Source organism: Tyto alba, unplaced genomic scaffold (genome assembly GCF_018691265.1).
Source record: "Tyto alba isolate M040663 unplaced genomic scaffold, T.alba_DEE_v4.0 Super-Scaffold_20000042, whole genome shotgun sequence".
Lineage (NCBI taxonomy): Eukaryota > Metazoa > Chordata > Aves > Strigiformes > Tytonidae > Tyto > Tyto alba.
The window spans coordinates 114552-138207 of NW_024881293.1; the positions used below are offsets into that span (position 1 = coordinate 114552).

The 23656-nt window shown below is 43.5% G+C and overlaps 1 protein-coding gene and 2 long non-coding RNA genes across 9 annotated transcripts in view; 2 read left to right on the forward strand and 1 right to left on the reverse strand.

Moving 5' to 3' along the window:
* Positions 1-576: 576 nt before the first annotated feature.
* Positions 577-4451, forward strand: LOC116962691. Its single transcript, XR_004407735.1, has 3 exons — positions 577-1127; positions 2125-2126; positions 4441-4451. It is a non-coding gene; the product is annotated as an uncharacterized LOC116962691 (long non-coding RNA).
* LACTBL1 (lactamase beta like 1) lies at positions 1133-19140 on the reverse strand. 7 transcript variants are annotated; one of them, XM_032997294.1, is made up of 8 exons: positions 19033-19140; positions 18382-18470; positions 15113-15254; positions 13047-13156; positions 9131-9288; positions 7331-7578; positions 4317-4422; positions 1133-3127 (listed from the first exon to the last, which is right to left on the reverse strand). In XM_032997294.1, exons 2-8 carry the CDS (start codon positions 18400-18402, stop codon positions 2149-2151), a joined length of 1764 nt encoding a protein of 587 aa, XP_032853185.1. In that variant the 5' UTR covers positions 18403-18470; positions 19033-19140; the 3' UTR covers positions 1133-2148. The 7 variants fall into 7 exon arrangements, with proteins under 7 accessions (XP_032853185.1, XP_032853184.1, XP_032853187.1 ...); XM_032997293.1 differs by having other exon boundaries at positions 15113-15257; XM_032997296.2 differs by lacking the exons at positions 18382-18470; positions 19033-19140 and adding an exon at positions 17646-18139.
* A 2493-nt stretch (positions 19141-21633) lies between these two features.
* The window catches only part of LOC116962687, a 43615-nt gene continuing 41592 nt past the window's right edge, over positions 21634-23656 (forward strand). Inside the window, exon 1 of the long non-coding RNA XR_004407729.1 lies at positions 21634-21817. This is a non-coding gene — a long non-coding RNA (uncharacterized LOC116962687). The remainder of the gene's footprint in view (positions 21818-23656) is intronic.

Genomic DNA, 23656 nt, shown 5'->3' on the forward strand with positions numbered 1-23656 from the left:
CAGTGTGAGCGAAGGCTTTGTGAGATGAGTTTTACTGCATGTGTAGGTTCATGCTATGAATAGCAAAGACCTGTACTTTGCTGTTATGGGAAAAAACAAGAGCACCAAAAAGTATCAGTGTAGAGGTCTGAGGGTCACTCACTAGAAAAAGAAAGACTTGTTTGTGTCATTACTGATGGAAAAGTAAAACATCTTAACCTCTCCATCAGACAGATGGAGGCAGTCCAATGTGATTGATGTTTCATCCTGCCATGGGATGTAAATACTAATTTTTTTTTTTTTGAAGCTTTTAAACATAGCTGATGGGTAAACACTCACTTTTTTTGTTCTAAAGCAAGAACAGTAACCCCAAACTGGCACTTAGCCCTCAGTCAAAAAGACCAGGGTTAGACCACTCAAATATCTTGCAATCAGACATTACATCTTGTGAGTTCAAAGCCCAGAAAGCACTGTTGTGTCAGGTATGCCATGACAGAGTGAGTGTAGGCACCTCTACAGAAAATAAACCATGGTATAACCTATCCACCTGCACACATACCTCTGGGCATGATTGCACATGACAGCAGCAAGAATTTGCATAGACTTTATTGCTGTTGCTATAGCCCAGATTAAATACTTGAACATACAAGATTGCACAAGGTATGAAAAGTAATCACCTACAAAGTCAAGAGGAAACCAATACAGCAGCAACCATGACTGCCTGTAAGGCAACGTTTACATTATTTAAGGTATTACGTTATTTTAGGGAACTGAAATTGTCAGAAAAAAAAAAAAGCAGAGAACTGAGTTTGTGAGTCATAGTTTTCTAGGACTTCAGTGATGGTCTCTACACAAAACTGAAGGTGAAGAACTGCACACAGAGTGAAAATAGAGAGACAACAAGAGAGGGAGGCAGGGAGATTTATTTTCTCATCCTCTGTGAGATGTATCCACTTCCAAGACTCTGTGTGGACAAGCAGCAGAAGGAGGTTACTCTGCAAGGGGATCCAACCTCATACCAGATATGGTATGAGGGACATGTACTTTGAGGAATCTTTGATTGTGCCAGTATGCCTACCCTTTTGCACTTCCTTCAGGTTTTTCGTGCTGTACAGCCATTGCCATACTCCACAGCTAGGCTATTAATTGTTGTTCATTAATGATATATCATCTGTCCTGCCTTGGCACTGAGTGGGCATAAGAAGGGAGAAGAAAATACATCTGTGGCTTTGCAGATTGCTTGAAGGTGCATCTCTCTGAAATTTAGTACTCCCCAGGCTAATGTACTTCCCCTTAGCAACCTCTCTTATACCTGCATAAGGACAATGGGTACGTATCCATACAGACACCTTACCCAAAACACACATAAAGATTCCCATGCATTCCAGTACTTAAACACCACACTTGCACACTTGCCTATATACTGAGATAGCCACAAACCTGAGTTCAGATGGAATATACCAGCATATGTTCATATGTCCCTGCTCACAGGAACAGTCTTCACCTTCTATACCTAATTGATACAATATCCTTAGTGTGACCACTGCTTTTGCAGAAAACCATGGATCCAAGTTGTAATCCAATTGCTATCTGCTCTTTTCACAGATTCCTTGTTGTGACCCAGGAAACAAATGAACCCTCACTTCCCAGGTATCACAAGCAGAGCCTGATGTCAGGCTGGTGCCATTTTCTAGCACATAATGCTTTTGACAAATTCAGATGAGTAATCTTGTTCATGGTAAATGGGCTACTGAAGAGCCCTGGAAAAACCCTTAGACTCAAGAAGAGATATTTTCTGACAGACACGGGAAATTCTCAGCCTTTTGATACCAGTCAATTACCACAATGATCATCAAACAGACATTGTAAGAGAGGAGACTTAAGTACTTGGCTTGATTTTGTGGTCCCCAAACACCATCCATCCAACACATTTCCACCTCTTTTTTCTGCAGGTAGCCCCACTTGCTAGCTGGCATGTCATTGTCAGGGATTGCAAGCCATTAAAGTCATATTAGAAGTGGAACATGACATATTTATTGGGAAAAAGGATTATTTTCCACCATCTTTCCATTTTAAATGGCATCCATAAAGCCACACAGACAGGAAAGTCTGGTAAGACACAGGTTTGGAGCCATCTCCCAGAAGTGGTCAGAAAAGTAGAGGGGATATTTAGCTATAGAATACAGGTTTTCGAAATACACGCACAACATTGTATGTGTTCAGCCCTGGTGCATCAAAGCCAGGAGACAAACCCTTGTGGTTGAATGGATAAAAGTTAAAGAGCTGCCCATTTTGGGTCTCCAGTGAGATGGAGGCAGAGCCCAGGTGCAGAACACATGGGAACTCCTTGTCAAAAACTACTTGGAAAACACGATCTTCCAGGTGATGGAGCTTGATTGTCCGGTACTTTTCAGGAATCAGCTCTTCCACATGAGGCCCAAACTGCTGCATAATCAGCACCCCACCAGGTCCAACTTTGATCTCATAGAAAGTCAGGTTGGAATAGGTATAGTAGCCAACATAAGGGCCTGGACTTGGAGGAGGAATCAAGCTTTTCTCTGCCTCTCTGAACGCCCTCTCCATGGCAGGAATAAGATACTCATATGTCTGAGTCACAATATCTCTGCCCTGAGGCCTGGGCCCTGCCATCAGCACAATGAAGCTCAGGCGGAGCTTGGGGATAAGAGAGAAGGTAGCTGAATAACCATCAAGATCTCCATCCTTCCTAATGACATCATATCCCATTTGCTCATTAATCTCCCAGGGTGTGCCAGTCTTGTTAGCAAAGTATTCAGTGGAGCACTTAAACAGAGGGGTCAGCATCGTCTTCACTGTGTCAGGCTCTAAGAGGTGACGGTGGTAGGTGCCTAAGAAGACCATTGCCAGCTTGGCAAGGTCAGCAGCTGTGGAGTACATCTGGCCAGAAGGCCTGTACCAGCCAAGGTCATAGAGAGGAGCCAGCTGCCGACTGCTGTAGAAACCCACAGCCATCTGGGAGCGGATCGGTGGTGTGATGTCGAAGCCAGTGTCCTCCATACCCAAGCGATCCAGGATGTTCTCTGAGATCCAGCGCTGGTATTGTCCCTCAGCTGCATGGTCAGCTAGAACATGTGCCATCAGTGAGAAGGCCAAGTTGCTGTAATGACATCTGAAAAAGAAGAGGAATATGGCTGGATCAGCCTTACCTCAGTGATATAGTAACTGTATGACTATGTAAAAACAAGGGCTAGGTCTCTTCTCTGTGGAAAAATTCTCGTTTTATCAGATGACATGCTAAAGAGAGAGGAGAGATGAAGGAGAGATGGAGAAAAACTGAATGTTGTTGTCTTGATTTGTTGTTAAGTCAAGAAAGAGAAATCTTTTATGGGAACATCAGCAGAGCTATTTAACCACTATGTACGGAAAGAGAGATGGAGATGGAAAACTAAAAAAAAAAAAAAAAAAAAAAAAACCAAGTTTAGGCAAAACCCTATATACTTGCATATCCTGACTTACTGTTTATAATTGTTCACCGAAGAAAATATCCATTCTTTTTAATAGCAGAGTTGAAAGTTACAGGTCTCAAAATCCCAGGTAAGTCTCTTTGGAGATTTAACATGTAATCACTTAAAAAGCACTTAAAAGTCTACAAATCAGCATCCAGCAATGTTGAGTCATTAAGGATATCTGAGTGCTTCGGTATTTAATAACCATAAAGTAATTTAAACCTTTATACTCGAATGAAGTTTCATGACATGAAGACATGAATGAGCAACTTTTTTTCAAAGACATTTTCAAAATTCAGCATGTTTTCAACCTTGTTTGTTTTGCTTTGTTTTTCAATTGTGTGAAGCCACACATCTCACTAAGGCCTATTTATATCATAAATTTGGTACCACTTCAACCATTTCCAGCCCATCTAACTGAATAAAAGCATGATGAGTATATATGTTTCTACACCAAGAACAAATATATTCTGGATCTAAAATTTATATATGAAATGGAGTTGAATTTCAACATATCCAGAAAAATATGTTAAAATTTCTATACCAAAGAATGGGTATTTCCTTTAGGAAGAAAGATCTGTTAGCTGTGAAGTATATCCAGGAACAGGGAGACAGAGTTAAAACCATCAACATGTCAAGTAATAAAGGGTTCAAAAATATGAGTGGATGTCCTTATCTAGCTTAATGGCACCTCCAACAGTCCTCTTTCCAGCTTAAGTGTATGGGTAGATTGCTGAAGCTCCCTTTAGGAATGGCTGTCTTCTATCCATTGGCCATGAAGACTGCAGTTGGGGCTAATATCAGTGGAGGACACAAACCCAGACCAGAAACTCATAAGTGACTATATCTGACCTGGTTCCTGGATCAGCAACCAAGACGTCATCTTTCAAGAGATCTAAAGCCTCTTGCGTGTTGCCCTTCCACAGCAGGCTGGTAGATCGCAGCCTTCTGGGCAGGCCTGTGCCATGGAAAAAAGAAGTTAACAATTTGAGACAAATTGTGGTCCAGGAAACTTTGAGTCTGGTGAAGAGAGAACAAAAGGCAAGAGTCAGTGGTGAGATGGAAACAACAATGATGCACACATGTGCTTTATACACATAAGAAATGTGCTGCAAGAACCTGTTCATACCAGACTGCAGAACACAGTGTTCAAGTCATGAACCACTGATTCTGGGTTGCTACATTTCAGTAAAAATACCTTGATGAATGATTAAAAATACTCTGTATCCCCAAGTGTATTTTGGAAGAGAAGGACATATTGGGTGCTGGAGAAATCCCTGTTCATATTTCCATGTGACTGTATCCTCTTGAATACAAAGGTGTCTAACAGCCCCTTTAAACAGGTTTTTTTTCTTTACACCTTGCTACAAAGGGCTTGAACTTCTCTAAACCATTTCAGGCTTGGCCTAAAATATTTCTAGCTTTCATATTTTCAGCTTCATCAACATTTATTCAGGGTTCCTAAATGTAGAAATACTGAAGTTCTATTCACTTTTAATTCCATAACACTGATCATGGATTCCCTAAAAACATTTCGCCAAGACTTTAAAATGCCATAGATCCTTTGCACAGGTTCTACAGCTCACCAAGTCCAGAACGTGGATTACATTTGAAATTAATTCCTCATTGCAGTTTACATCTGACTTTGATTTAGACATTAGGAGGAAATCAGGAAGGGTACATGACAGAAAAAAGACTTGCATTCATATGCTTAGTGAGCATGTGCTTCATCATGGCAAAGTGGAATGAGGACCTATTCTTTTGTAGCAGCAGCTTCTGTTTTTCACAACTGGCCTGACCTTGGGATTTGAATTGAAACAAAAGCACTTTTTCTGCTTCTAGTCTGTGGTTATTTGTGCAGCTGAATGACCAGGTAAGAGATGGACTGAGCATCTTCCAGTAGACAATGGACTCCTTCATTTCCTACTTGCCACAATGGCAGCAAAGAAAATGTTGCACCACTGGGAGAATTCAGCCAGTGCCATGACAGCAGTGCAATGTCTCTCTTGGGGTTGATTAAAAATAGTAAACCAGAGAATGTGTGAGCATAACAGAAAATCCAGAGTCATTGATTTATACCTCATGGGTTGCTAACTGATGTTGCAAGCATGCTGTTAACAATCTACAATAACATCTCATATTCTCATTCATATATATTTGAAGGGCATAGTCTTAACAAGCTGGATCTTCCCTCTAGCAATGTACCCATCAAGTGCTGAGGAGAAAAACCTTTGGAGTTACTTTTGTAATATGCAATGTAGAAAAGCCCAGATAATGAGGATATATCATAGATCAGATTCCACTGGAAGAATTTAGATGAAAAACACTTTACAGTATGTCATGCAGTGGTTTTGATCTTGATGTAAGCAGAACCTATTCCTTTTTGCATTTTGACAGACAGGAAATATAATATGTGACTTCAACATTTATTTGATTTTCAGTTGAGATTTTGAAACCCTGCTTCTCCTTCTACTAAATTGTTAGGGTCCAAGCCGGTTGGTGTACCCTGCTGATGTGGTCTGGGAAACCTGGGCCACCCTCTAAAAAAAAAAAAAAAAAAAAAAAAAAGAAAGACATAGGAATGTAAAAGGAGCTCAGCAGGGGCACAAATCCAGCACAGCAATGGAAGCAATGGAATGGCTACACATTACAAGCAATTATGCTATGACTCGGTACACTTTTGACATACGCTTGCTAGAGCTATTTCTAGGGCATACCTCCCACCTCACTAGGCAACAGGGAACTGCAGCAGGGTTGGGAGCTGCAGCCCCAGCACACACTGCTCCTGCAAGGAGCATCCAGACCAGCTTCAGGTGCTCCTGAGAGTCAGAGGGGACCAGGCAGTGTTAGTGCTCCTGAGGACATCAGCAGGCTGGCTAGAGAAAGACTGTGTGTACAGGGAGAGGGGCTGGCCAGGGCTGGGCACACATCTTTCTTTCTGCCTTCTGCTGCCACTGGCCACTTTGGGTTGTTTGTCTGCTTGTTTCTGGATTTCAGTTACCTTATTGTTTTCTGGGGAACCCCTATTCTGATATTGGCTTACTTCAGGTGATGCTGTACCCTGTCCTGAGGTACTGCAATTTGCCTATGTGCTATTGTGAACTTAGGTCCTAATTTTAGGGGGTTTATTCCAATATGGAGTAATGCAGGTGCTACAGACATCACATCAAAATGCCACATGAGATATCAACATAGTCTCTTTGGCCATTAAATTCTGGAATGACTGAGTCGTGTATTAGCAGCTTTATTTCTGAGAATTTTTAAAGTTCTTCTGAGTCCTGTGAGCTCCTTCTACCTTAAAGTAAGAGTTACCCATTTATGAAGGTAGGAGAGAATTAACAGTCTTTTGCCAGCAAGTACAAAGCTATTAATAGCTCAGGAATCCCAGATCAAGAACCACAATGACAGCTAAATTTAGATCAGCAATCAATGTCTATCTTTTCAAAGCAAAGAGGTTTGATGCCACTTTGACCCTCAACTGCACATCTCAGAAAAATGAGAGCATTCTAGTCTGGAATACAAAAAACTGTTATGCAATTGGATCCTGGTCATGCTACTGTGTTAAAATAAATATATTATCATCTTGCACGGCAAAAACAATTCCCCAGTCCACAATGCAGCTTGGCCTCCTTCCTATCAGGTGGCCTGGACAAGAGTTTTCTTTTAACACTTCATGAAGCTGCTGACAGCTTGCTTCCAAGGGTCCTGACTGACCTCTGGGAAGTGAAAAGGTGCAGGGTCCATACTGGGAAATGACCTCAACAGCAACCTTTTTTTATAACTGACATATGGCCTGTTCTCTCTGTGGTCTTTTCCAAGTGGCATAGTGGTGGGCAGAGGGCAAGCAAGTAGCAGTGTTCTCTCACCTGAAAGCTGGCTGGCCATTCTGCGCAATGTAACAGGAGATGGCTTAAGTGGCATTGAGCCTTTTTCCAAAAACATCAGCCCATCTGCTGTGTACCTTTGTTCTGATTCCTTAAGCCTTCCCAGAGGATTCTTAATAACAAAGTTCTGGACATAACGTTCTAGTGGGTCATCAAGAGATGTGACTTTTCCTTCCTCCCACATCTTGTACAACATAATAGTGGGAAATATCTTGGAGACACTGGCAATTCTGTTAAGGAACAAACATTACAGAATGTACAGTTAAGAAACGCATGAATCAAGAGGAAAGATGGTCAGTACATGAGATCAGCCAACTGACCCACTGCCTGTAGCTTTACAGGCAACACCTTTATTAATTCAGAAGGGAATGGCTAAAATGCAGGTAAACGGATGCCCTTTACGGACTGGAACATAACTTACATAACTTTCAATACTATCTCCCCAGTACTGCACTGAGCTGCAGAACTTCTGTTCCCTTAGTATACCTAAGATGACATATTATGTAAATTTTTGTTTAGTCAATACCATAATGAGTTGCAAGTAGTTTATTGGCTTTGTAAGGTTGAAATTCCATAAAGTTTTATATTTCATATTCAGTGTTAATATTCGGGTGGCTTTAAAACAGAGTCAAATTTACAAAAGGTATTCTGGAATAGGACTCCGGTTCTGTTTTGTTGGTTTTCAGAAATAAGGCCATGATTAAGAGGGATGGCCAAGGGCATTCACAGTGTGCCACTAGAGATTAAATTCTTGGACTGGCACAAGGAACCCTAGAGCTAAAGCTTTTGCTAAGAATTTCATTAATCAAAAAGGAAAGTCAGATATTTGAAGATAATCAGATACTGTCGTAGTTCCAACCATAAATGATGCTGATGGGGTGGGGGCAGGGGGGGGTCTATGTGACACAATTTGTTAGCATGTTTGGCCATTAACCACAAGCTTGCTGGTTTGTACACACCCAGGAACAAGTTCACCTTTCCATGCTCATGGCAGGTGGGTTGGAACTTCGATGACCTTTAAGGTACCTTCCAACATAAACCATTCTGTGATTCTGGAAGAAATAGCATGAGGTCATCTGTGCAGGGATTCTACCATGATAGAGGGGGGGAAAAAACAGGTAATCACAGCTGACGAAACTTTCCACAATTGTTTATATTGAGGACAACATCTGATAGTCAGTGTGCAGCCCATATGTTTCATATATAGCACAGTTGCAATTCACTGAAAATAGATCTTCAGAGGAAGTAAACACTTTCTTTGGTTTTGTTGAGGTTTTTATGTCAAGTAGATACTCGTAGTATCTACAGTGTTCAGTAGATACTCCTCCCAAACCCCATTTTTTGCTAGACTGAACTTTTTTTTTTTTTTTTCTTATCCTATGGCACTGTCTCCTTGATGCTCACAAAATCTGTGATAGCTCTCAATCTTCAGATTTGTGCCCTAGGCCTTCTGAAAGCATGGAATCATTTCTATGGAAGTAGTATGTTTTCAGGTTCTTCATGATGGTCACTGCTATTCCAATTTAAAATATTGTCAGATCAAAATAAAAAAAAAAAAAATCCAAAGTAAACAACTCAGTAATCCATAAGGATATGATAATTTAGGGACTAGCTGAAGCATTGTCTCATAAAGTTTTAGTGTAACCCAGAAGAGGTTTTTACTGTGGACCTGAGCCAGTAGAGGATGGGGTTTGTGACAGTGGCTCTATTCCTAGATATCAGATCTTCATGCATGTATCTGCTCTTTTTCTAGCTCTCATGCCTGCAATACATCTATCTCACCTGTAAATAGTGTACTCATTGGGCACCACTGAGGAGGGGTCCGAACCATTCTTTTTTCCAAAGTTGCCTGTCCAGAGCACAGTGTCATTGTAGATAACAATGGCAGACATTGCAGGGAGACCAGAGCCATGAATCTTTTGGCGCAGCACCACATCTACCTGGAGAATGATGGTAAATGGTGAACTTCCAAATGAAGAGTCTTATAATGCATCTAGTCTGCAACAGGCAGTAGAAGACGGAGACCACCAGCCCTCCTTACTTCCAAGCACCTGAGAGTGATTTTTTTCAAATGTGTTTTAGCAAAAGAAAATATTTTAACTGTACTGTTCCTTTGAATTGCTTATGCTGAATTATCCAGCATCTTTCTTTCTACTGTGTAGAAGAATATGGTGCTCAACCTTGTAATATCTATGATGCTTATATCATTAAAAACAAAAGTAAAAACCAAATGATTGTAAATTCTTTCTTTTTAAAATTGTACTGTACACATCTGTTCTTTTCAGTAGTATTTTAGGTTCAAATATGTATGAGAAAAAGATCCAGACTTCTCAAATATCCCATGGCACATCTCATACCATGAAACATGCTAGAGCTAGGAATCCTGTTTAAACTGCAGTCTGAGAAACAGAACTGAGCAACTAGAGGGCTGCTCTTTGCTCCCTGTTGTGCCAGGGTTGTGTAGACCTAATCAGCCAGCTATGCTCCACCCATCTCCTGCAAGCAGAATGCTTTGGACTTGCTCTTTTATGACATTTTCAAAGCTATGTCATAATCATGCATAAGAAATCTTTTGCACAGAAAGGTTAAGACATGAGAGATGACCTTCCAAGCCCAGCATTTGAGACAGGAAAGACCAAGCCAAGTCACATCCTCAGGACCTCTTCACTGGATGGACTGGTGAGGTGCACTGACAGCCAGCAGTGGAAACATCCAAATTGTGCCAAGTCCTTCTGTAGTGGTTCTTTTCCCTCCCCTCCTCATGTGCCAGTGGCACATCTAGTATGTTTAGGTACATCAGCACCTCCAGAGAACAGACTGGTCTCATGCCAGCAAGCATGGTCCTCCTTATAGTTTTCTCAGAGAGACTCTGGCATGGAGACCTGCCTGGACATGCAGAACATTGACAGAAATATATGACACTCTTCTAATCTCAAGTGTCATTGAATCCAATACCCACCATTGGGATTTGGCCACTAGTAAGACTTCTGAGAAAAAAATATGCCTTTCTGATAAGCAAAAGTATTTACGCTTAGAAGAGAAATCTTTCCTTAAGCCTTATGCATGAATAAATATCATCCTCCAATTTCAAGGTGCCATGGGCTAGAAAAAGTCTCCCCTGTATGCAATATAATCACATATGGTACTGTCCAGAGTCCCAGTTCCAGGGTCCCTTGCACAGGATGGTCGTTTGTCTCAGGCACTGCAAGATCTTTAGTCTGGGTTCAAGGAGAACCTAAGGGCACCTGGAGATATACTTTTGAGGTTCTGGTATCTAAGACCCCTTCAAATACCTATGTCTTCCTATGCATCTAGTGTTCAGGTTCTCTGTGCCTTATTCCATCTGAAAAATAGGAACAGTTTCACCAGCCTACTTCAAGGAAGTGCTTGGATAATTAATTTCTGAGGAGCACAAAAAAGGGAGATTATATGACTCTCTGATGGACACTCAGTGTTCTGCACATTCATCTACCTCTGACTAATCCTAATTGAATAAAATACCTCTCTACAATAACCCTAGAGATAGTGGCAGAGACTGCAGAAAAGTTAATGTGAAGTGAGTGGCAGCAATTGAAATTCAGTGTAGATAAAGCGATGTGCATGCAGGAAAACACCCCTAACTTACACATACACATACCCCTAATACACACACAGGTGGGCAGTTATTAGCACTCAGGAACAAGACGTTGGGGCTATGATGGATGCTCCTATGTAAACATTTGCTCAGTATCCTATGGCAAAAAAAAACAGTAAGTCAAATAAGAGGGATTATTAGAGAAGTAAAACAAAATCAAACAGAAAACACCATTTTATCACTGTATAAATCCCTGACCCACTTGCACCTTGAATACTGTGTACAGTACGGATTTCGCACACCTCCACAAGAGTATGCTAGATCTGGAAAAGATTCAAAGGGTAAAAAGAATTATCAGAGCTGTGGGACAGTTTCTATTATGACTAGTTAAACTACTCATGAGAAAGAGACAAATGAGAAGTTATATTATATGATATATACTACAAAATCTACAAAATCAGGAGTGTCCTTTCAGAGCATGGCTGTCCTTATGGTCCATACAGTCAAGGCAATGCTTCAGTATTTCCTTATTGCAAATAGAGCCTACCAGAATTTCAGACAGTGTTAAAATTTCAGAGACAGTATATCATATGGAGGAAAACTATGTGTCTCTCATTCAGATGCAGTTCCCCTTCTTCTTCCCCTTCCCCTTCATTCCCTTCCTTGAAGCTACCTTGAAGTAGCATTTTCATTTTTAAATGGCGGCATGGGGAAAAGCCAACAAAGCAATAAAATAAGGAATTTCCAGTCATTGATGAATAGGAACTAGTTACATAAGTCACCTACTTTCCAGGACATGAGGGCTGCCCAATAGTAGGCAAGATGCCGAGAGCCATCATTTTGTGTTGATGTATGCTCAACAGACCATCTGATGGACAAGTAATAATGTTTCTTCATCATAGCTTACACTTCGGATGAGAACTACTTATTGATCTGTTTTGTATGTTCAGTGAAGGAGTTCTGTATACCCATTTCTAGATTCACATGTTCTTCAACTCCTCAATTCCTGTCCTGGGTTTGAGTGAGTGGTGGGGTTTTTGGTAGCAGGGAAGAGGGCTACAACAGTGGCCTCCTGTAAGAATGTTCTTGAAGTTCCCCCAGCTCCAAGTTGAACCCACCTCTGCACCAAGGCTGAGCCCATCAGCTGCACCTCTGCGATAACGTATTTAAGAAGGGACCTGGGAGGAGAAGTTGGACTTGTGAGAGGGAGTTGCAACATCTATGTGAACATCAAGGTCAGTGGAAGAATGGAGGAGGAAACTGGGGCAGGCATACCAGAGCAGAGACCCCTTTGTATCCTGTGGTGACATGGCAGGCCACGCTCCTCCGCTGCCACCCATGGAGGTCTGCGGTGGAGCAGATGCTGATATATGGCCTGTGGGGGGCCCTACATTAAGGTGGTTGCACCTGAAGGCGACCGGGGCCCTGTGGGACGAAGCAGTCCCTGCTGTTTTAGTTCGGTGCTGGGAGAACTGCAACATGTGTGGGTGTCCCATGCTGGATCAGCTCAGGAAGGGCTGTGGGAGGGACTCAAGTCAGAGAAAAGTTGTGGAAGACTGTCTCCTGTGAGAGGGGGACCACGATGGAGCAGGGGAACAAGTTCCAGAAGCTCCCCCCACTGAAGATGGAAGAAGCGGCAGCACTGACTGCATCCCCCATTCCCTGCCCCTGCGCTGCTTCGGGAGGAGGTAGAGATATCAGGGGCAGATCTGAGCCCCGGAAGAAGGGAGGGGTGGGGGGAAGGTGTTCTCAAGATGTGGTAATGCTTCTCACTCTGTCTGTCTGTTAAGTGTTGTTGTTATTAGTGTCTGTATTAAACCTAGGTTCTTTTTTTTCTTCCCCTAAAAAGTCTGTCTTTTGCCCATGATCGTAATGGGTGATTTATCCCTCCCTGTCCTTATCTTGAATTCCAAATCTGACTTATTTTGTCCTTCTCAGCACTGAGGGGAAAGGAGGAGCGGTGAACGGCTGTGTGATGCTCAGTTGACCTCTGAGCTAAAACCATGACAATTCCCCACCTCCTTCCCCAGAGATGCTCAGGGGCAAAATACATATTCTGTGTGTTACACTTGCAGAAGAGCAGTCATGAGTTCTTTCTCTCTCTCTTCCCTTTTCCTCACAGACCTTCTCCAATGCATCCTTCAGAATGGGGATTGGGTGATCCAGAGGTACTGGTTCAGGATAGCGGGGACACATCTGCACAGATTCTGGTCTCACTTCCATCACAGATGGGCCTGGAAAACATTCCAAAGAATGCATATGTGACTTCTATAGACACACTAACAAGCTTTAACCTCATCCAACAGACAGCACCAGCTTTCATGCTTGTGTTGTCCAAAGCTGAAGGACACTTTTGCATAGGAAAGAGACAATCTTTAATTGTTTCTATTTGTCGTGGTTTGAGCCTAGTCAGTGGCCAAACACCATGCAGCCACTCACCCACCCTCCCCTACTTGGGAATGGGGAAGGAATCAGAGGGGAAAAGGGAGACTCACGGGTTGAGATAAAAACAGTTTAATAAGAGTTATGAAATAATACGGTGACAGTATAAATGGGTAATGTGAAATACAATTGCTCTCCACCCGCTGACCAACACTCTGCTCGCTCCCAGATAGCGATCCCGAAAAACAAAGATGCCTCGGCAACAATCCCGTAAGTGAGAGCGTACCTTCCCGCCCACTCCTTCCCTTATATGGTGAGCATAATGTCACATGAAATGGAATACCGGCCAATCCGGGCCCAGTGCTCCAGCTGTGTTCCCTCCCTGCTTCTTGCGTGCCTGCACACAGGCATGGCACACAGAGCTGGAGAGTCCCTGAAATCTCAGTGTACCATCAGCACTCCTCCAGCTACCAAAACCGAACATGAACTCTATTCCAGCCCAAGCCAGGACAGTATTTCACATAAAACAGGATGTGAAGAGGGCACTATGCTTTGTTACTGCTTATTCAAACATGGGATGGACATAGGATGGGCAAGATCTGCAATAGGCCTCAACTGACTCTGCAACCTGGAAGAGTTAGGAACTGGAACTTCAGAAGACTCTGTAGGGTACTTGACAGTGGGCTTAGAGCCCAGAAAAATGCCCTGCCCATGTCTAGGGGAAAGCCTGAGTTTGGGTTCAGAAGGACAGAGCTGTCCCATGCATATTGTAATCTCAGAAAAACAATGTAGAAGTGAATTGTGAGTGCCACCTGAAATCTAGCACTATAACAACTGTTGATAGGCTGCATATGTAGTATATTAGCTGTCTTCTGAATTATCTGTCTCCTACACATGCCAGGGACATATCTTAAATTTTTGTGGCAAGCAAATATCTTTAAACTTGGTGAGAGATGGGAACTCTCTTAATGGAGGAACTATTTCCCAGTTGATCCCAAGATGTTCTTAAACACAGCTCCTCTGCTCTGTTAGCTGTAAACAAAAATGTTTATTTACCTTTTGACTTACCAACTGAGCATGAACCATTAGAAATACAGATGAGAAGAGAAATAGCACAATTAAAAATTTGAGATGAATGGAGATGGATACACAAGAGCCTATAGACAGTCCCTGATGTTGTGTGATAAAAATGTAGGGTCTGAAAACTTTTCAGACATTAATCTATGAATACCTCTGGCACCTTCACCATGGATTTTATGTTACCTTTGGGCTATGTAAAACTCTGATCCAGTTACACTGTATGTATTTCATCCTTGATTATACAGTGCCTTCAGCCTATCTTAGTTTTCTGTAATCATCATAAAGAGTTCTAGTGTGAACTGAGAGCTTGAGCCAGTTTGAGTTCAGAGATCTAAGATTAGGGTGATAGGAAAGGAGGCAAACCCTTAAGCTGAAGCACATGGTAAGGTGTAAAACAAAACCAGTTCTAAACTGGAGTGACTTTTACAACAGGATGCTAAAGAAAAAGATAGAGAACGTAAAATATAATGTCTCCATGGTATAACAATTAACCTAGGTTAACACCAGAAGTAATGGAGCTTCTCTGGACACCAGGAGAGTTACATTGTACTCCATCAACCCAATGTTCATCTCCTCTGTGTCCTTGCACCAGCTAGGAGAAGGTAAAATTTGTATGCTGCCTGGGGAAATGCTCTTTGGGAAAAAATGTCCACATGAAAAGAAAGGCATTTCTTGATTTCACAAATTTCTGTGCCAAACCATGACCAAGCTTATGGATGACTACTCACTGGGATCCACCTTGGAGAGGCTGTACTGCCACAGAAAGCAGCCTGTCATTGCAACAGACAACAGGAAGAAGAAGATGACCAACACGTGAATCCACTTGACCTTCATGACAGTGAGCTTGAGGAGGCTTCGGCTGCTGGATACCTGCTGTAAACAGAAAAGCTCAGAGAGAGAAAAACTGCCTCTCATGCATATCAGCTAGGTGAAAGAGGCACACTACATTGGAGAATAAGGCTATTGCAGGGACAGGAACTAATTACAGTACTACTGTGACACCAGAGCTGGGCATACCAGCCCACATTGAAATAACTGGAACCAGAGATGACTTCTTGTCTTCCAATTAGGTTTGAAAGACCTGGTTGACCTTGCTGGTTCTTCTAGAAGAACATCATCCTCTCCTTTTGCCTTTTCCCTTCCCTGCAAGTGAACCTTATCAGCCCAGGCTGGCAGGATTCTCTGTTATAGCTCTCATTTCCTCCCTTCTCAGCCATCACGACTTATTCCTGGATATCCTTCCAACCCTTTTTTTCTAGAGTCCAGCATCTGTTCATCAGATCATCTGAGCAGATCCAGCTTTTATAGATGAATGATGGACTTTTTCACCATGTACTGCCCTTACCCTTCTATTTTGTGCCTGTAATTCTCATTATATCATGTACCATCTGTAAGCTTGGCATTTCCAGATACCATGTTTTGGAAAACTGACTAATATTTTGGGCTTGTGCAGCTCTCACAACACTGGAGACCATCCATGTTGGTGATACTACCATATAAATGTTGAAGAAAAACAAGGAACATATGACAAATGATTAGGTGCCTAAGCATGAGCTGTGTTCTTTCATTGACTGTAGGAGGTCAATAGGGCGCTTGTGAAAGTTTGGCAATTAATGTTATAAAACATATGGCCTGACATTTGCATCCAGTATGGTCCAAGATGTTTCAGGTTGTCTGGACTCACTTGTAGGATAGACAGACTAAAATACTCCTTTAAGATTTTAAGATTTCCACATGGCCTTTCCACATGGCCTTTTTTTTTTTTTTTTTTTTCAGATACAGGATGGTTCATGCAAAAGCTACTGAGCCTTGTCACTCACAACTAGGCAATCTGCAGAGCCACTTCCAGATTTGCACATGGTTCTGTGGGTATATAAGGATCCAACTAAGGAACCTGTTCAGGCATTCCCACATAAATTTCTGAAGGAACCTTACTTCAGGTTCTTCCATAACATACTTAAAACTTCAAGGATGGCTTAAGACCGTAACAGGTGCCTGCAGACCCACTCAGACTTGAGCCTGACAGAGCACACATGCAGTCCATACTCCAGCCTGTGACATGTGTTCCTAAACAGGGGAATGATGTCATTCTGACACCATAACCAGCTTGGTTTAGATATACCAAGCGCATATAATGCCTTAGTAGGCAGAAGATCATATCCACACAAGGAGAAGCCTGTGTCTTGAGATCTGTTTAATTACCCCCATGCTGGCAGGCTTCAGTTTGTGCTGAAGGATGTTGCCTAGAAGTGCAATGAGATGCTGTTTTGCTGCAGCAAGGAGTAGGATAGGGCCCTCTTTGACCTGGAGTAGTCATGGGCTGACTTTCTTTGGTTTAGTTCTATCATAATAAGGTGACTCCCCCAACAATCTGAAGTTCCTCTGTCCATTTTTCTGCCTCTTTCCTTGCTTCAGTGAGAAACCCTGATTCTTGGGTCCCTAAGAGCAGGATGAAAGGAAACGATTTTAGGGTATGTGCATCATCTTGTGAACTCCAAAATCCCTAGAGCACTAACTGAGGACCCAAAGATACCAACAATGAACTCTCACTCTTTAGTCCAAACTCCCCTTTACCTCTTGTGGATGATGAGTGCCCTGAATATCTTTGATTCTCTGACAAATGATCTAGTGGCAATGCAATGAAACCATGGCAGTGCTATGAAATTAGAGACATAGATCTCTCTTTTATTGGCAGGGCACCAAATGTGTAAAAGTGTGAGGAATAGTCATCATCTTGAGGAGATGCTCTGCCTTCTTAGTTACCTCTCAGGAAAAATACCACTCTTTCCCTGTACTTGGGAGACTGTCAGACAAACATATGGATAGATACCTATAAACAGACTCCTCACACTTTGTGTTTGGGAGCCTGTCTAGTCTCATCTCCCTTTCAGCTGGTTTCTCCATCTCTCACGTACATTGCTCAGTGACCATCACTGCTAACATCCTAAACACAGCATGACAGGGGAAGGGAGGCTACCAAGCACTTAGACACATGCAAATAAATGCAATCGCATTCAGGACCAAGTGTACAAAGCTTCCCATGGGTAGGTTAGATGTATACTCTGTTTTTTACCCTGAACTTTAAAAAATTAGGATGAGGGGGAAGAAATGGGGATTTCACATAGACCACCCCGGTACAGTGTCCTGCCCCACCAAGCTCATCTACATAGATTACAACAGACCCTGTAAACTGCTCAGTCAGAGGCACACCTCAGCACCAGTTAGGGAGAGCCAGAAAGAACCCCAGTCCTCTGCACATACCCTTGTCAGAAGCTGTCTCAGTCCCAGAGGTTGTTGTCAGGCATCCCGGCATGTGCATACCATAACAAAACTACACCATCTGATCTCAGGCCCAGTAAGCGGGGGAGCAGAGCACCTTGCCATGCTCCTAAATGCAGCTGTGTGCCATGGTCAGGGACTGCTCAGTCATTCCAGCTGAAGTTCCCATTTTTAGCTCCCAGAGAGTCCTGCTCCAGGTTTCCCTGTCCTTTTCACCCATTCAGTACCTCCAGAAAGTGCTGCTGACCTCCTCTGAAGATTAAGTGGCAGGGACAGAATGGCATTTGTGCTCAGAAAAGTGCCTGAGAGATTGAATGTTAATTCTTCCTAATGCTTCTCTGTCATGTGTGTGAATCACAGCTGAAACCATGAGGGCTTCACAATCTATTTATAGCAACTTTATCTCCTCCTGACATCTGAACAGGAGGCGATTAACTCATGAGATGGACAGCCTCTGTGTGCCTCCAGCCGGCAGTCCCTGGGCTTGGGAGGGGGCAGGCAGGAAGAGGGGGTGGGGGAGCTGAAGCCAGGAGCTCAGGCGCTCTCTAGGCTTAATCCCAGACAGCCTTCTGGAGTTCCCCCACAGTGATAGACAAGGGAGTGACTCCCAACTAACAGGCTCACTAGACATAGATGGAGCTGGTATTTTCTTTCCCCTTAGCTGCTGGGGACTCTGAAGGATGGTAGAAAGTTGTGATTTGCATGACATGAGCCATACCTGCAACTGTAACCCATCCATTGCTTCTCAGAAGTCTCTTCTCATCCCCTGTGCTGCCTTGTCTCCACAAACAAAAGACTCATAAAACCCTGTGATGAAGAGAAACAAAAAGTTAGTGCAGGAAAAAAAAGTTAGTGCAAGTCAGTGAGTCAGAGCAAGGAGGGAAGCCCAGATAAACAGACCAGCAGGGAGGGACTGGTTTTGGGTAGGGAGATAAACCACAGTAACCACATGAAGTAAGTCCTCAGTAACACCTTCCCTCTCTCTACCTCTGGTTTGGCAGCACCTTGTGTTTACCGCAATGGCTGGACCCAAGCTCTGGGACTTGTCAGAGCCCACAGCCATACTCACCCCACCTCCCAAACACAAGGACCTGGAGCTTCGAGACCATCAGGTCTGACACATTTCCAGTGTTCCAGCTCTGCAGGGTCTTTCCAGACCTCTCCCTGGCTTCCCAGATTTGCTCCCTCTACACAGTGAACAACACTCTTCTTAGTCTTGAGAATCACAGACACAGCCAAGAAACTGTATGACAGGTTTGGAATTGCGAAGATAATGGCACAGCTGCCACCTTTCCCATAAAATCTTCCTCTTGCCTTGCTACCTGACAGCAGTAATTCAATAGGAAAACCCCTCCATAAGAGCTCTTACCAGCCTTGCTGCTACCCTCTGGTTTCCAGTGCTGATGAATTTGGGGATGGCTTGGAGCTGCAGATGTTAAAGACATCCGAAGCACTAATTCCAACAGTCAGCCTCTCTGAGCACAGATTAATCTGCTATGCCTCACCCCTCATCAAGCAATGCAGCGTCTGTCCAGGGATGCATCCAAAAGGGAGTATTGCTGGTGATTTCGTGACTCAAACAATATAGCAAAGTGGAAAATGGGGAGCTCAGGAAGTAGATATCCTTAACACACTGTGACCTGGAAGTGTCAATAATGAAAAGCCATTATCATGTAAAGTATATTATAAAAGCTTTTCAAAGTGGAGGGCATGGTCATGTACCATTATGCACCAAATCTAGGGGGATTATGCACCTCAGGTATCTTGCCATCCTGTTACCTTTTTCAGATGTTCACAGGTAAGGGTGTTCTCTTCAATACCATCTCTTCATTTCAGTATATCCAGTAGTGGCCCAGGCTCTGACAATGCTCAAAATACTCAAGTGGAGCCTATACATTCATGTGCCTGTGCCCCAGAGTTGTGCCCAAATTTTGCTGAACAGGGCTGCAGACAATTTCAATACTAATTAGAGTAGATCAAGCTCCTCACAGTTTTGTTGCTTCTCATTTCTGGGACCTCCTATTTCCTTCTGTCCCTGCTACCAACCTTCCCAGGCTTTCCTTTACAGTCTGTGCAGTGGTCTTCCTTCAAAGCCAAAGAGAAGAAGTGCACATGTAGGTAACTCATGGTCTTTACATATTACACAATGCCATCCCATTCCTTCTTCATTTTCACTCCTTTTTTGTAGAGTTCATTTTAAAAATTAGAGTTTTTCAGTCTCCAACTCAGTGTGATTTGCAGCAATTCACTCATTATCCCCATATTTCTAGACATTCTCTCTGAGAGTTGTTGGCTCTGTTTTCTCCCCAAAAAAAGATCTGCATACCCACAACCATGATGGAGTCTCAGTATTTCCTGGTTCAACAGTGTTTCATAAGCTTCACGTTCATGTTTTTCAGTCCCTTCTTGAAACTGAATGACCTTCCACTGGCTCAGAGAAGGGTCCCATCCTAGAAAAACCTCAAAACATGGCAGAAGGGGGATAAGAAGAGCTCATGCTCACTCTGTTCTGAGTGGGTTTCCAGGGTAGTCTCTCCCTCCTGGGCTGCTCTCTCAGAACATCCCTCTGACCCAGAGAGCCACAACTAGGAAGGTAAAAAGCAGTTATCCTTCCTGCTGCCCAAGCAAATATATTTTGCACATAAGTGACTGCACACGGAAGATTTTATGTTTCATAACACCAGTTACAACAAAACAACACAGACTCAGGCTGTGAAGGTCAGTTCATGAAATAGCTTTGACCTGGAAGCACCCAGGACTCCAGTGGAATAGGGAACAACCAAAACAGACAGCTGTTCCTGGGCTTTTTAAGCCTCTCTACCCCCTCAGCTGCAGATCAACACAAATACCTATGCAGGTCCTGGTGCACCCCAACAGACAGAGTGGCTGCATCCCTCTCCATTACCAGATGATTTGGAGCCAGCCAAGCACCGCCACAGTGACAGGCACTTTGCATGGGGCAGGCTGTTGCTGAAGAAGTGAGCCAGAATGCCCAGCAGGCTCTCTGCCAGCCCTGCCCAAAACAATCTTTGTCATTGGCACTAACAGGGCTAATGCAGAAACACTGGAAATCAACTGCATGTGATATCACCCCCCCTGGCACGTAACCCCTTCCCACCTGTAGTGTCCTGCTGGGCATCCCATGAATTTAATTATTCCAGAATCTCAATCTTCTCCTTCTTAAGATTCTCCCCCATCCTCTTTCCTTAGCTGAATTTGGTGGGTGTAGCCTGCCATAATTAGGGGTTTACACAGAAAAGGTTTGCTAGTGGAGTGTTGCAGACATGGCCTCTGGGGAGAGGCCACCCATGGAGGTCACTGGTGGAGCAGATGCAGACCTGCAGCCCATGGAGGACCTGACACTTGGACAAGCAGCTGCGCTTAAAGAAAGCCGGGACTGGGGAGAAGTGGCCCCTGCTGTTGTAGTTCAGCACTGGGAGGACTGCAGCATGTGGGAGTGACCCATGCTGGATCAGCATGGGAATGGCTGCATCCCATGGGAAGGACTCATGACAGAGAAAGTTCATGGAGGACTGTCTCCAGTGAGAGGGGAGCCATGCGGATCAGGGGAAGAACACAAGAAGTTCTCCCCTGAGGAGTAAGAAGTGGCAGCACTGACTGCACCCCCCATTCCCTGCCCCCTGCACTGCTGGGAGAGGAGGTAGAGATATTGGGAACAGAACTGAGCCTGGGAAGAAGGAAAGGGTGGGGGGAAGGTGTTTTTTAGATGTGGTGGCACTCCTCACTGTCCTACTCTGTCTGTTAAGTGTTGTTGTTGTTAGTGATTGAATTAATGTGATGTTCTTTTCTCTTCCCCTAACAAGTCTGTCTTTTGCCCATGACCTTAATGGGTGAGCAACTCCTCCCTGTCCTTATCTCAATTTCTGAGCCCTTTAATTTATTTTTGCTTTCCCGTTCCTGAGGGGGAAGGGGTGCTCACTTGCCCTCTGGGCTCAAACCATGACAAGGATTCATACCAGAGTAGATATTGCCTGCTGCTTGTGGAAGGGACCATGCCAGAGAGATATTTAGACAGCAGACCATGGGAGAACCACTCCAGGGCAAATGGATATTCCTGAAGAAAATGCAGCCCAGGAAGGACCCACATTGAAGGACTGCACCCTATGGGGATCCCATGCTGAAGCACAGGAAAGGTGAGGATGAAGGAATGACAGAAACAAACCTCTTAGTAGTGATCTTGATGTCCTGCCCCCAATCCCTCCTGCACCACTTCTTTTTTTTGGGGGGGGTGATAGGTGGGGGTCAGGGGGCACTCCAGGGGTGTGGATGTGCAATGAAAGAGTGAAACTGAGTCTGGGAAAGGTGGAGAGGAAAGGTGTCGGTTTAATGTTTGTTTGTTTGTTTGTTTGTTTCCCACTACTCAAATTTGTACTTACATTATATTTTAATTGGCAAAAAATGAGATTAATTTTCCTGAAATTGTGTCTGTTTTGCATGCAAAAGTAACTAGTAAGTGACTTCCCTGTCTTTATCTCAACCCTCGACATTTCTTGCTCCTATTTTTTTCATATTTTCTCCCCCTTTCATGCTGAGGGAGGAGAATGAGTGGGCAGCTGGGTGGGAGTTTTGCTGTTAGGCAAGGCTAACTCACTACATGCACATAAGGAAAATCTCTCACACATGACTTTTTTTCCAGTACTGTTCTGCAAGATCTCTGCCTTGAAGGGTATTCCTGCCATTTTCCTTCCACAGACAGGAAAAAAAGATGCACATAGAGGTCTTCAGGAAGGTCCCAGCTACTGCCCAGGCCACTGGTTCAGAGCAGATCCCTATACAGAGATCTTGTCAGGGTTTGATTTTGCTAGCTAGCAGGAATTGAAGTGAATTTTTGAGCTCAGGGGTGTGCTGGCTCCTAGAGTGGGAGAAAAATCACCTCTGAACTTTTCTTTATCATCTTTATCTACAGAGTAAACAGGCCCAGTGACTAAGCAGTGAATAATCATGTCTCGGTGAACTATGGCAATGAAATGCACACAGAAAGTCGGGCTTAAACAGTCCCTATCCCACTGGGTATGTCTTTTTCCCTGCTCTATGTGTCTGATGATTCAAACTCAACAAAAGTTGTCTGGGTGAAGTTTTACCCCAAATACTTGAACAATCTCAAACGAAACAGCCTGAGTGGATGAATCAGGTCCTGATACATGAGTAGCTTAAAGAAAAAGAAGGAATTATAAAATGAACTGAGTCAGGCTCTTGAATTAATGGTCCAGGCACTTCCTGTCTGCCAGGGAGAGTTGTGAACATGTTTCAGGAACATGGGCTCAGCCTGTTATTGGTCTGTCAGTCTTTTAGCACTGACAAAGGGGACACTGCAGCAGGAAAAGCAATTGGCAGCTCTAATTGCCCTCCTCTCAATGCCAGCCTTTGAACCAATGTGGGGGTGAAGGGAGATTTTCCCTCCTCCACAGTCCAATATTGCAGAGCTCAGCCAGGGACTTTGTTGTCCCACTGGGTGTCCTTTGTGTCCTAGTGGGCACTGTTGTCAGCCTTTGTGTCCCATTACCAGCTGGTTCATTTTCTTGATAGTTTTGTATGGTTGAAGTGGGTTTTGAAAGTCAAAAGATAGAGCAGAGTGCCAAATGGGCTCTGGCTGCAAGTTCCTGTATCCAGGCATGTTAGCAACGGTGTGGATTTGAATGACGATGGAGGGGGTGGCCAGCATTGCCATTTTCTGGCATTGCCCAATGCAGAAATTCAGAAAGCAAGAGTCATATATTCATGTGATTAGTATACACCATTTCAATGCAAACCTGTATTTCTAACCCTCTTGGTTACAACATGAAAATACCATGCTAAAGGCTGATTTTAGAAAATAAATGAAAAGCCAGAAACTGTTACTCCTGGCCCTGAAGTGTCATCCATTTATTTTATGTTTTAGATCTGCTGACATTATTTTTTTAAGCACTGGGAAAGTCCTTCAGCTTTATGGAGCGTAACTATGGCAGTCTGACACATTCCATTGTTTTCTCTAT